We start from the raw sequence: 13282 nt of genomic DNA, 5'->3' as shown, positions 1-13282 counted from the left end.
CTTTTAAAAATAAGAACACAATGAATAATTTATAGATATAGAACAAAATATTTTTAACTAATAATTTATTATCAATAAATTAGAAGCATTAAGAGATAAAATTTGATAAATCCGATTTGGCAAAAATTGAAGAATGGATTTTATATACAATTTTTTTTATTGCTATGATTATTCAGATATAAAATAATCTGAATGTTTTTCCTCGGGCATTTTTTCCAAAAAAGAAAAGGGGGAGTTTTGAGCGAGTGTTTTTTGGTCCCATGTGGCTTGTCTTGATTTTAAGTGATTGTTAATAAAATAAATAAAAGCACACATTAAAAATCACATAATATTAAAATGGAATTATAGTTTTTCATGCTCAACTCTTCGACCACTAAAGTCTAAATATTTGGAGAACCTGAATAAATGAGATGTATTTTTTCTCAGGGAAAAAAAGAAGATGCACGCTAAAATATTACTATGATAAATTTTCACAAGGAGATAGATTTCACAGAAGAATTAAAATTCAGATGACATACTAAACCCGAAATTGTTGTAAACTATAGCGCATGAGAGATCAGGCGTCCACCAATTCAACGGAAAGTTGCACTGCGATTCCCGGATGCTGGAAAAGCCTGCCGTCTTCTACCCTGAGGAAGAACATCTGTTTTCTCTTCAACATTTGGTGATTCAATTGTCACAAAACTCTTTTTCCCATATGCTCTTTTAGACCTATTCCTAGCATTATCTTCGTTTTCCACTGTTTGCGTCCTCGGACTATTCCCAAATTTTACCTGCTTTCTAGCCGCTGCATAATTGAACGGTTCAAAATCAACGGAGGGTTGAGATTTTTCCACCATTTCTGAACTCCTAGGTTGCTCCTGTGATGCAAAGAACTTTTGGAAGCCTGAGGATAGGTCAGACAGTGACATGGGCTCATCCCGATCATAAATCTCTGATGCAGAACCTGCTATGTTGTTTGCTAGCTGGTTTATGTCATGGTTGGATGCAGAATCAGGGTTCCCTTTTGCTGATTCTTCCTTGTCTGAATCATCACCGAGATTGATAACGTCTTCAGTGATTGAAACAGCAACTGGTGTCGGGACTTCTTCCATGTGAGGTGGAACTTCAGTTATTGAGGAAGATTCCTGAACGGATGATTGAAATCGTTCATCCCTGCCTGAAAATATATGGAATGGGAGACTCACTGTTGATTTTATTTGCTCCAGTTTAGTGTCTTGTAGTTCCTAAAGCCAAGTAACTAACTTTAATCTTGAGAAGAAGATAAAGAAGAAAAGTAAACGAATATAGTGAATCAGGAATTGTCAATAAACTCACTATTTTATCAGGAATATACTTCCGCTTCGCTGAATTGCCAAACAATGCCTCAAAAGCTCGGCTTGGCTTCTTCAGAGTCGGAATAGTCGCTGCAGCCTAAAGTAAAGCAAGTCAATTTGCTAGAATAGATTAGTTTTTTAGCAGTAAAGGGACAATAATGCTCTGACAGGAACTTTATGCAAATAATGAACTGAAACATAATCATTAACTTCTTCGAATCAATGGCAACAACGGGGGATTTCGTTGGAGTATAGGGCGGTCTGGTAGGAATGTTCTGATTAGTTAACAGTTTTTACGTGCATGTCATATACCGGTTAGTATGTTCTGATTAGTTAACAGTTTTTGCATGAATGTCATACACAGGAACCGGAAGAAGGTGCAATGACAAAAAAACAGAAAAGTAGCTTACGGATGGTGACAATTTTGTATCTGTAGGTGTATCTACGGGATGTCCAGATTCATGCAGCGTTTCACCAGGAACATTAGTAGCACAACCATCTGTCTCACTTTTTTTATTACCGTTTCTCTCATAGGAGCGGTGAGCAGATTTCAGCTCGTTTGTACTGATTCTAGCATTAGAACTTTCAATGACATGAGACTCATTCACGTATTGAACCGAAGATATTGAGGTGGCATCTTTGCGGTCATTAGGTAAATAGCTATGTTTTATTTCAACTTCATAGGTAGTTTTTATTACTTCAGGAGCTGTTGGAGGGGACAATTCAGAATCGTCTGCCAAAGAATTTTCTTCAGTTACCTGCAAGAAATGCTCTTGTTATCAAAAACTTTACATAACAAATTAGTGGAAAGTGTGGAAAGTAAACTGATATGGATGAGAGAGGCCAGAGATAGACCTCCAAAAGAGAACTATAATGAGCCTATCAGACACAATACCACCACATATTAAGCTACGAAGGTTCGAAAAAATTAACATATACACCGATGAAGAAGAAGGGACGGGACCTCTTATCCATTTGCTGCAATAAACACAATCCACAAAATTTTACGAGATACAAATGTATCTATATTTGAGAATGAAACGTAAGATGCTTCCACACAAAATCTGTTCCAAATCAACGGCGATTTCAATTTGCAGAACAAAATTGAAAGCAACTTTAAGTAAAAATAATCACCAAACAGCACGCTTTCCTGGTGCGTTTATGCTAGCAATTCATTATGGTAGATTGTTATTCCTCGAGCTCACAAATTTTATCAGGTCCTCTAGACTCAACCAACACGTTGCTCGGTTTTTCCAATTTAAATTTCATAATATCTGTGTCCTCGAAGCAAAAAACCAAAGACGATAAGTGGGCACAAGTAACTCCAAAAGTTAGTCTCCTGGTTTGAGAGTTGATAAAAACTTTATTTTCCATTGTGATAAGATACTGGAAGCAATACACTCCGTAAAACTTCAAAACCGAAGGTACATACACAAAAAAATCAAACAGAAAGTCTGACAAAAAGCAGATAATTTTCCCCTTTTGACCAGAAATTAGCAAGTTCACAGAGACGTGTTAGATATCTGTACATAGAAAAAGAAAGAGAAGATAGGATAATTAAAAAAAAACATACCATTTCCAATCGCCTCGCTTTAAGATGTTCAACGGCTTCCTCATATGCAGACGCATTTCGGATGGCATGTTTTATTATACTAACAACAGAACCAATATTTCGTTCAATATACGGGTGCTTGGATCTCAAACCATGACGTAATTTGCTGGCAGTTACAGGCATCTGTTTAGCTTTTAATCAACAAGCATAAAGAAAGAAGAATATGGAACGGGTGAGGAGGCAGAGAAAACAGTATGTAAAAAAATGTACATTGGAACTAAAAACACTGGAAGTAGTTAAATTTAGAAAAGCTAGCAAGTACCAAGTTCGAGAAGAGTCCTATTTGGTAAAACATATCCAGTGCTCTCATCTTCAGCACGAGCAACAACATCCCTCCATTCATAGAGTCCCTACATGCCATTCAGGAGTTACTGGAAAAGATAGATTGGGAGTTTATGCATGGGCATAACCAGAAACTGTTAATTTGGTGGGCAAAAATATATTACAAAATATGCATGTACAAATGGGGAAAAACATATGCAAGTATCTAACACATTATATCAACGCTAAGAATGAAAATTAAAACTATTAACAAATATAAAATAAAAGCGTATTAAAATTTTATTCAAGTCAAAACTAGCAATTTTTCAAATGACAATTGTCAATGATGAACTCTGTGCCGAAGAGAATTATGGTTCTAATATTACTTTTCAAGATTTTTTCCCAGAATACAATCAGTAGCCATATAAAATAGAATATTAGGATTTACACAATACACGTTAAAAATAAGCAAATATCACAGTCTCGATGAAATATACAGTTGGGTATACATGTAAGATTCAAACTTATAAATATTGAACTGATAATTTATTCAGGAGAAATAAACGTCAAATTTTGGCTCTTCCTTTGGGCATTCACACACTATTCTTATTTTTAAGGGAAAAATTTATAATAAATGAAACACAAAATTAGTTACGGAGTAAAGTACTCCATGATTATGTTTTTATATGACAATTATTGTTCACAAAATTTTACTATATATTACGAATCAATCGTAAAAATGAATTCTTTTCTTAAATTAGGAAATTTAAAATATTTCTTACATTAAAAAGTCAATAAATAATATGTGTTCTTATTACATTAATATAGGATATTTTCAGACAAAAACATAGCATCCATATAGAGTTTAATTAGATGTAATATGAGAAATTGCTTGCTTATTGAAATTCCCATTAGCTTGCATAGTGACTGAAGCACTCTAACAAATGGGTAATAACTAGCCAAATACACAAGACGAACAAAGATAATGTGAAAATAGTATACAGAGAAAGAAAGGCGTGATAAATTAAAAATGCATACAGGAAAAAAGACCGGCATGAATAAATTTACTTACAGAAACAACAGCTAGCTGCTTAGCATTGAGGACAGCATCCTGTAACCTGGTCATTTTTTAAACCACAAATAAGAAAAGCAGAAGAGTAGAAAAGAAACACATGCCAAGAATGCAATCTGAATGATCTATGGATAACAAGGTCCGCGATTAAACATAGCGACAAAATGATAAGGGGAGCAATACCCATAAATGTAAAGATACGAGTTATCGGTCAGAAGCTCCTTTTCATAGAGTTGACAGCATATATCGTAACTCCGTTTATAGACCTGCCAAAACACCACATGGTACAGTTGAAACAAAAGTTTAGTTATGCATTAAATTCTGTAGCCCATTTATTTGGTTAACTCACCTTCTGCAGGAATATAAGTAAGAGAACTGTAACATATTTTTCTCCATGAAAAAGTAAAAGATACTGTCAAGGTATATAAGCAAGAAAACTGAACATTATTTTTCCACAACAAACATGAAGGAGAGTTTCGGTTAAAAGAACAATAAGGTGCTAATTATGATGAGACCACAAAGCAAATACGCCTATTCATCTTGTTTCTAGATTTCAAATGGACTTAGTTATTTTATTCAAACAAGTTTAGACATCCCTCTCTAGAACGAAATATCCTTTCTTATAAGAAACTAAATTCATTAATGATCAAGTAAATATAACTCTGGAAGATGATCTCTCCCAGTACAAATTTTCAGGTATTAAACAAAAGCCAAACTTGCTCTCCTAAATATTATAAATGTACACACAGCTCATTCCATATTCTAAAATATGGCCGCTATCCAACTTTTAATCAAGAAATCAGGTTCCTTCAAGGTCTTAATTTAGTCGTCCCCGTGGTGCAAAGAAAGAAATATATCCTGATTTTTGAAGTGTGTAACAGTGTGCTATGCAGGCGCCACAGAGCCATGCTCAGTACATTTAAAAAAGGCTTGAGCTTGGGATTGAAGATCTCTAATTGTAAAGGTTCAAGCTCGAGCCAGGAGCAGCAAGCTCGAAAATCAAAGTTAATTTTTTATTTTTATAAAACAAATATATAACATTATAACCAATACATGTTAAAGAATAGTGAAGTAGATATATTATAATATAAAAATACAAAAAAAAAAATTAAAGAATTTTTTGACAACATATAAAAACAATTTTTAGTATTAATCTAATGAATAAGTTTAGGGATCAGACTTTGATATATAATATAAAAATAAGAAACAATTATTATACTAAACAATTATGTTTGAATTTGATTCATGATTTTTAAATAAATGCATAACGAGGTTACGCTCGATCACCTTCCGTTGCTAATTTTAATCTTAGAGTAGAAAAATCGGAAATTGTGTGCAGATTGTTCCCCAGTCCCCAACACACAGGAAACTTGAATATCAGGACACTGGCATTTTTATATGCCACCACTAATCACATTAAACTCTTGAGTTGATTGGATATCCTTAACGGCCCGGAGGAGTCAAGGTGAATCTAAGGGGTATAGAACCAGGTTTTAAATTATCCATGTCACAATATTAACAGTGTAAATATCCCCATAACACGGATGTGTTCCCTGCTGAGTTTGACAGCTCTTCATTTTGGTACAGATTGGACTATTTTCTCTTAATCGAATCAAACAAATCCCCACACCTTGCTGACTACAGTTTTATGAAAGAACTTCAATGTTTTACTTCAAATAGTTTTTTCAGTCAGCATTTAAAAATTTCATGTTCGAAATTAGGAAATATTTTGGATCTGTACTTTAAAAATTAACCTTTGAAATTAGGAAGCATTTTAAAGTTTTACCTTTTAGTATTTTAGAGTCAAAGTCATAATTCTGATTAAATACTGAATCCAATGAACAATGAATTTAAAGTGCTTGCCTCAGTTAGAGGAGGATCGGAATTTTCAGATTCAGCAGCTGACATTAGCAATTTTTGCCTCAGCACGTCATAAATGTACAGCAAATAATGTGTGTCTTCTCTGGCATATCTGTGAAAAATAGATCATAAACTGACACGAGAAGATGACCACACAGTAACAACTGGAATTTTATACTCTTAGCAGATGAAATTATAAATCCTCTCATCTAAAGTCTCGTGATTCCTGGTTGTCAAACTTTAATGTTTCACGTTACTACACAAACGATTCACATTCTTCACCACCACCTTCAATTATTTCACCTACTAAACTTGATTCACCTGCTAACTACCTCAGGTCAAAAAAATAACATATGCATGTGTACATAAGGGAGAAATTATGACCACACAGGGAAGTGTCACTATCAAATTCAAGCTTCAATATTAAATCATCTAATCACACAGGTGTCAATTGGGCACTCTCATGTTGGTTTAAAGGCAGTGGGTACTAGTTGTGCAACTCAAATTTCAGAGACAGGAGACAACCATCTAGACTCTAATAGAATTAAATATTCAGTCGTCGACAAGCATAATTATGACAAACCTCTCAAGTACGTGAGCAAAACAAATTCCCTATATTGCATTAAATGACAGAGACAATACTATGAACAGAGTCAATAAGAGGCTTCTTATCTACAAATCCACAAGTTACATCATAAATTGATCAATGCAGGAAAGATATAACAGAACATGAATTTAAGAAGAAACCTACGCAATCATCTCATGGGGAAGTGGACGTAGTCTCCAATCTGCATTCTGGTATCTGCAGAAAGTAGCTGGTTAATCCAATAATCCGCTTCAACTATACTCTTTCCTTTTCTTCCATTTCTTTATAACTTTTCCTAGGAGTCCCAGTATGTATAGTTGGTGCTTTTTTATTACATTGGGGTGGGAGGTTTTGTTGTTACTAGGTTCGAACCCTGGCCTCTCCCACAATGGAGAAAGGATTATGCCACCAACCACAAGGGCGGTGGCGTGTAGTTAGTGCTTTTATATAAGGGGTGCGACATTATAATAGTTAAATCATATGGACCACCATATTACTGGAAAATTTATTACAGGTAGAGGTCATACTCTTTGTTTGCTGCAACTCCACAAAAATGATTCAGCAGGTACTCGAGGCTGTTCCTTTCCATTTTCAATACCCTCGAGGCCTGTCAGCGAAGAACAAATGTGCTCAACCCCAGAACCAGAAAAAGAAGTATGGTAAATTCAACCATCGTGTTTAAATGTGTGATTAATATAGACATCTACTTTCAATTATATAGAATGCAGAGAAAATCCATTTAATATGCAGAAACACGCCGAAAAATGTAAGAGTGTTGTTACACATGGAAAACTTTAAATTGTTCAATCTAGTAAAATTAATTACGTCACGGACCACGGTGTTAAAAAATACGACATGTAAGCTTTGACATAATTTGGGAATTTAGGTGTGTTTAAACGATTAGCATAGCTAAAAATTTGCGTATGCAACATTATCTAAACAAATAGGTTTAATTGGAAGACCTGTCCTGTGTCAAACATATTGCAGACATATATGCTGAAGTCCCGTTGGAGCCACAGAATGTCCCGATCTGCTCCATGCATTACCTAATCAACCCAACAATTACACTGATATAGAGAAGCCAACATGATCACAATTATGCACAACAATCTGAGAAGTCACCTTTCTCTTAGTTGGGTCTTTGAATACAGATCTGAGATACGGGCCAATGTGCACCCGGAGTTTCAATGTGTCGATCACAAAATCCTCAGTTCTTGTGGAAATTTGCATCAAGCACGTCAAGCCTTGAAAAGACCTGTAATGGTTATGCTCCAAATCAACCTGCAAAACAGTAGCACAAGTAAAAAAACAAAAAACAAAAACACAATAAAACTTGTAGAAATAACCTTATGAAACTCGAGTATCAAACTCTCAAGAGCAAATAGAAGAGTATACACTATTTTGGGTTCCATTGGATATCTCCTGAAATAGTATCAACTATCAACCACTGTAATAATGAATGCTACTCAAGTATTTTAGAAATTTATAGCAACTATCACCAGATAAGAAAATACATACCATAATATGTTTTTACAGGACTGAGGGGTTCATAAACTAAAGATTAAACATTCTAATAGAACCAAGTGTATATTCAAAACATACACTAATTTTTTGGGTTTTTCGAATAACACCTCTCACTCATAAGGCAAATAAAAGAGCTTGAGCTCAAACTACAAACCCCGAGCTATGAGTTACACCACACTTATAACTTATTACAGTAGAAGTGATAAACATATTAACAAATAACAATGCATATACATGCAGGCGGAGGGAGATATGGAGAGCTCTAGAAAATGTAAAAATCAATAGATGTAGTTAAAGCGATGTGTTCAGTACTGAAATGGCACATTAAGCAGGTGGAAACTGAAGTCCCTACTTACAATAAAAATCACATGATCATTGGCAAATGCGTCAACAAAAAATTCTTCTAACTAGGACTTATCTGAAGCTCTCGAGAATTCTAATTAATGCGAGATCACTTGATATACACTAATTTCAGACCCACCGCCATGAATGTAAAAGTGATTGATAAACCTTACAAAACCAAAATACTTCATACATCATGACTTTTAGAACATGAAGCCTGGACATCTGAGCAAGTGCTGTCTCATGCATTAGAGAACATAGCGGAGGGAATAAGAACAAAAAACTGTTCAGGAATAAGAACAAAAAACTGTTCAGGAATAAGAACAAAAAACTGTTCAGTTAAACCTTTAAAGTCTAGATGTTTCTCCTTTTGGGGAATGTGTCAAACCCGAAGGTGAGACAAAGTTATGATAGTGCTTTAAACATATTAAAACATTAGAAGAAGTTCTGGCACTTAGTGACTCTAGCAGGAGATGTGATTCCAGACATGGGTGAAAACAACTTTAACACGAAAATTGGAAAGCAGCTCTAGGTATCAACGAAGAAAGGCACCATAGAATATCGACTACAACAAAGCCACTGGACTATTAAGGTGCGAGATTTTGTGGTTTTCGGCCTACAGACATCAATCGTCAGATTCATGTGCTCCACATGTTCCACATCAGATTTTATGAACCAATAATTGATGTAGATACGGTCAAACCAAAATATCAAATATACATGTTTGTGTGAGTGTTATCAATAAACAGAACATGATTTACCGCAAATTCCTTCACGTTAGCCAATTTCAAAGCCAGCCGTCTCAACTCATTCACATCTTCAACAAGTTTGAATGGGGTAAGTGCTATTGGAGAAGGTTTAATAGCCTCCGCAGTGCTGTCATTTTTATCAACAAAGTCAATGACAGAGAGCTTTTCCTGTTGATATATGATAAAATTAAGTGAGCGCGGTTAAAGACTTTTGTATTATGTCTATTAGATGGTGCAATTAATACATGTAATGACCCATGAGAATCATCAAATCAACCAATCACTGAGAAGCTAAAGTAAATATAAGCATTCGATGATCATTTCCATGCCCACGTGTGAGCGGAGATATAGAAGTATGTTGTTACAGTGTGATTTCAGAAGTCTCGTTTTTCTCCCAAAACTTCAGAAAAGCATTCACTATATTCAGAAAAGTATTCATGGTTCGTTCAAACATTGTCGTCAGCTAAACACATTCAATTTTCGACAAACTTCCTAACTTCAAATTTTGTTAAACTTCCTAACTTCAAATTAAACAAAATGAGGGTTGTGACTTTGGCATGGCAGATGAATATGATGGGGAATTATTTGAGATGAAATTGAAAAGAAAAATGGCAAAAGCAAACAAGAAACTTACTATAGCCAATAGATAAATAATCTGAGTAACCCAATCTGGTATTCTTGTAAACACGTAAACACAACAATCATCACCAAGACAACAAATTCTAAGGCAATGCAAGAACATAAGCATAACCCAGACAAGCAATAACAACGCAATAAACAAACAACACAGACAAATGCGAACAGAAGAAAGAGGAACAAATGAAAACCAGTATCCAACCAAGCAATGTACGAAGGTAGACCCATCTTCACTCCTATCCAACCAAACGTGTTCGAACGGCTGATTCAAATTATTTACAATGATTTTGTACTCGTCTTGCGGCCTGGGTATCGTAGGTATGTGAAACGGAACCTTAGGCTTCACCTTTCTGCTACCCCTCACTTCTTGACTCTTCACTCTGAATTCTTCCACATTCGCATCCAAACTCGAAAAAAATTTCTTACTCTTCTTCCCACAAACCATCTGAAACCCACTTTCAGAATCATCATCAATAGCATTAACCCGCATCTTCCTGACACCACTCTCCTCTTCCTTCTTCCGCAACTTCTTAAACTCATCCAGTGACACATCGAACTTTTCAAAAATATTGTCATTCACATTTTCAAGCCAGTCGTTCGCCACATCGTCATCCAATTCCATCTTTTCATCAGGCGGGAACATAACCGCCTTTCCTAACAGATCTTCAGATGCCCCAATCTTTATCAACATATTTTTCGATTTTTCGCCGGTTTCTCTGACGGGGTTCTTGAATTCCGGAAAATTATTATAAAAATGAAAATCCTTCTGCGAGGATATGATTCTCGATGATCCTGAAAGCTTTCCTATAGACGTTCGTAGGGAACCCCTCGCTGCCAGATCCCGCAAAGTCCAGTTTTTTCCTGGAGTTCCTTCATCAGTTTGATCAATTTCCATGATTTGTTTCTTTATCCCCTCGAAAAACGCCTGTGCTTAGAGTTCTGAGTTTGGAATTTCAGAGAGGGTTTTTGGGACTGGGTTTATAGGGTTTTTAAGAACGCCCATTTTCACTTCAGAGGTTTCCGGTACACAACAGAAAGCAGAATGTACAACGCATGAATTAGTCATTTTTCGTCCTTTCTTGGAACGCAAAGTTGCGTGATAAGTGAACGGTCTCGATAGTGTGTGTGAAATATTTTGCAGAAAATATTTGATAAATAATAGAAAATTCCTCGCGAAATATATGATTATCAGCAAATTTACTTTGCTGTTATTTTAGCGATCCAAATAGGGGCAAAAAAAACATTCTAGTATATCGGGTGTATTGGTTATAAACTTTTAATGACTTTTATGGAGTTTAAAAGTCTAGAGGTATTCAAACTAGACTTTTATATACTCCATAAAAGTTTAGTGGTATTCAATGTAAACTTTTGTAAAATTTTAAAAAGTCATGTGGTATTCAAACTTAACTTTTAAAAACTCTACAAAAGTCTATAGGTATTCAAAATGTCAATAGACTTTTAATGACTCTATGAAATTCTATTAAGTACAAGAATTTTAGCTTAAAGTACAACAATAAAATGTCAACAAAAGTCTTTGATTCAACATACAAACTTTCATTCTTTTCTCATCTATTTATTTTTCTTTTTATTTGTACTTTTTAAAAACTAAAATTTAATTTTTTTATTAATTATTATATAACATTTTTATTTTTAATTTTAGTTAATATATCTTAAATTATTGTATAAGCAAATTCACACCGATACTATACCAAAATTTTCGGTATTCCGAACAAAAAAAAACCTTACATTTTACAAAAAAAATTATAATTTATTGTTTTAATATTATATATTTTAAACTTTTTGTATATTTTTCCGGTATTTCGGTATATACCAAAATTTTCAAATTGGATATCGTTACCGTACCGAAAAATTCGGTATTGTTACCTTACCGTACCGAAATCTTCGGTATACTTAAAATTCGGTAAATTCAATATTTTTTGTTACGGTAATCTCGGTATACCGAAAATTCGGTATTTTTTCCCACCCCTAACATGGCTTGTATTGGGATGTGCTATATTACACAATTTTTTTTGAAAGAAGTGTCAATTTGATGAATTTCAAATTGAACTAGATAATGAAGCTCAATTGTCTTCATCGGCACAAGTTTATGAAGATGACGACTTTGATCAGTTATTTAATACTCAAAAGCAACAACGGGCAAATGCTAATGCATGGAGGGATATCATAGTCAATGGAATGTAGAACGATGTTGATCAAATTGTCAGTAATAATTAGATTTTTTTATAAAAGACTACTCATTATTTTGAGTTTTCTTTTAATAAAATTTTATTATTAACTTATAAAAATATTATTCATTAATATATTGAATTGACATAAAGAATTGAAATTTTGATTTCAATAAATTGGATAGCTCATTTGTCGTTTTTTCACAAATTAAATTAATTTAACTTTTAAGTAAGTAAAATTCATTTGCATTCATAAATAAAATAATAATTTAAAATTGAAGAGGTTATCTATGTCCAATAATTATTTTAAAAAAATTAATAAAAATAAATCACAATTATAAACTACAAAATTCACATAATTCTATGAAAAAGTTTACAAAAGTGTCTACAAAAATCTTGAAAAAAAGTCTATAAGAGTCTATGAAATTTGTTTTACAATTCTATGAGATTTCATAAAAGTCAATAAAAATCCATCAACTCCACAAAAGTTCATCATTTAAAAAAATCATTAAAAGTCTTTGAAAGTATAGAATGAATACACCCCCCTTAATTTATCGCAAAATATCATGCATATCGGATTTAACGATATATCGTAAATTTCGCTACAGTTGAATTTTTGATATCGATATGACTTTCAAAAAATTTCGGTATATACCGAAAAAATTCATATGTTTTAAAAATTATAACTATAATATAATGTCAATTTGGTAGCATGACATTGAAGAAATTTCGTTATTTCGGTATGATATTAAAAAAAATCGATATTTCAATGTGAATAATAATTTTTTTTTTTTAAATTTCGATATATACGATATTATACTTATACCGTATTAAAATTTCAACTTACCAAATTTTTTAGAAAAAAAAAATTAACGTCTTACCAAAATTTGGTATGAATAGTGAACCATATTTTGCCTTTCTTGAAATACTCTTATTATTTTTAAAAGCAAAAATTTGTGTGAGACGATCTCTCGAGTCGTGTTTTGTGAGACAAATCTTTTATTTAGGTCATCCATGAAAAAATATTACTTTTTATGCTAGAGTGAGTCTCTTGTGAGAAGATCTCACGAATCTTATCTGTGAGACGGGTCAACCCTACCGATATTCACAATAAAAAGTAATACTCTTAGCATAAAAA

At 33.6% G+C, this 13282-nt stretch overlaps 1 protein-coding gene across 2 annotated transcripts; it reads right to left on the bottom strand.

Moving 5' to 3' along the window:
• Positions 1-331: 331 nt before the first annotated feature.
• Positions 332-11070, bottom strand: LOC140821365 (protein RRP6-like 2). 2 transcript variants are annotated; one of them, XM_073181840.1, is made up of 14 exons: positions 10161-11067; positions 9335-9490; positions 7830-7988; positions 7670-7753; positions 7235-7314; positions 6873-6923; positions 6125-6233; positions 4445-4527; positions 4262-4307; positions 3191-3278; positions 2890-3059; positions 1727-2074; positions 1318-1413; positions 332-1226 (listed from the first exon to the last, which is right to left on the bottom strand). In XM_073181840.1, exons 1-14 carry the CDS (start codon positions 10851-10853, stop codon positions 573-575), a joined length of 2817 nt encoding a protein of 938 aa, XP_073037941.1. In that variant the 5' UTR covers positions 10854-11067; the 3' UTR covers positions 332-572. The 2 variants fall into 2 exon arrangements, with proteins under 2 accessions (XP_073037941.1, XP_073037942.1); XM_073181841.1 differs by having other exon boundaries at positions 967-1240; positions 10161-11070.
• Between the last annotated feature and the right edge of the window lie 2212 nt (positions 11071-13282).

This window comes from Primulina eburnea, unplaced genomic scaffold (assembly GCF_022965805.1).
Source record: "Primulina eburnea isolate SZY01 unplaced genomic scaffold, ASM2296580v1 ctg553_ERROPOS100000, whole genome shotgun sequence".
Classification (NCBI taxonomy): Eukaryota; Viridiplantae; Streptophyta; class Magnoliopsida; order Lamiales; family Gesneriaceae; genus Primulina; species Primulina eburnea.
This window is presented reverse-complemented; position numbering and strand designations above follow the sequence as displayed.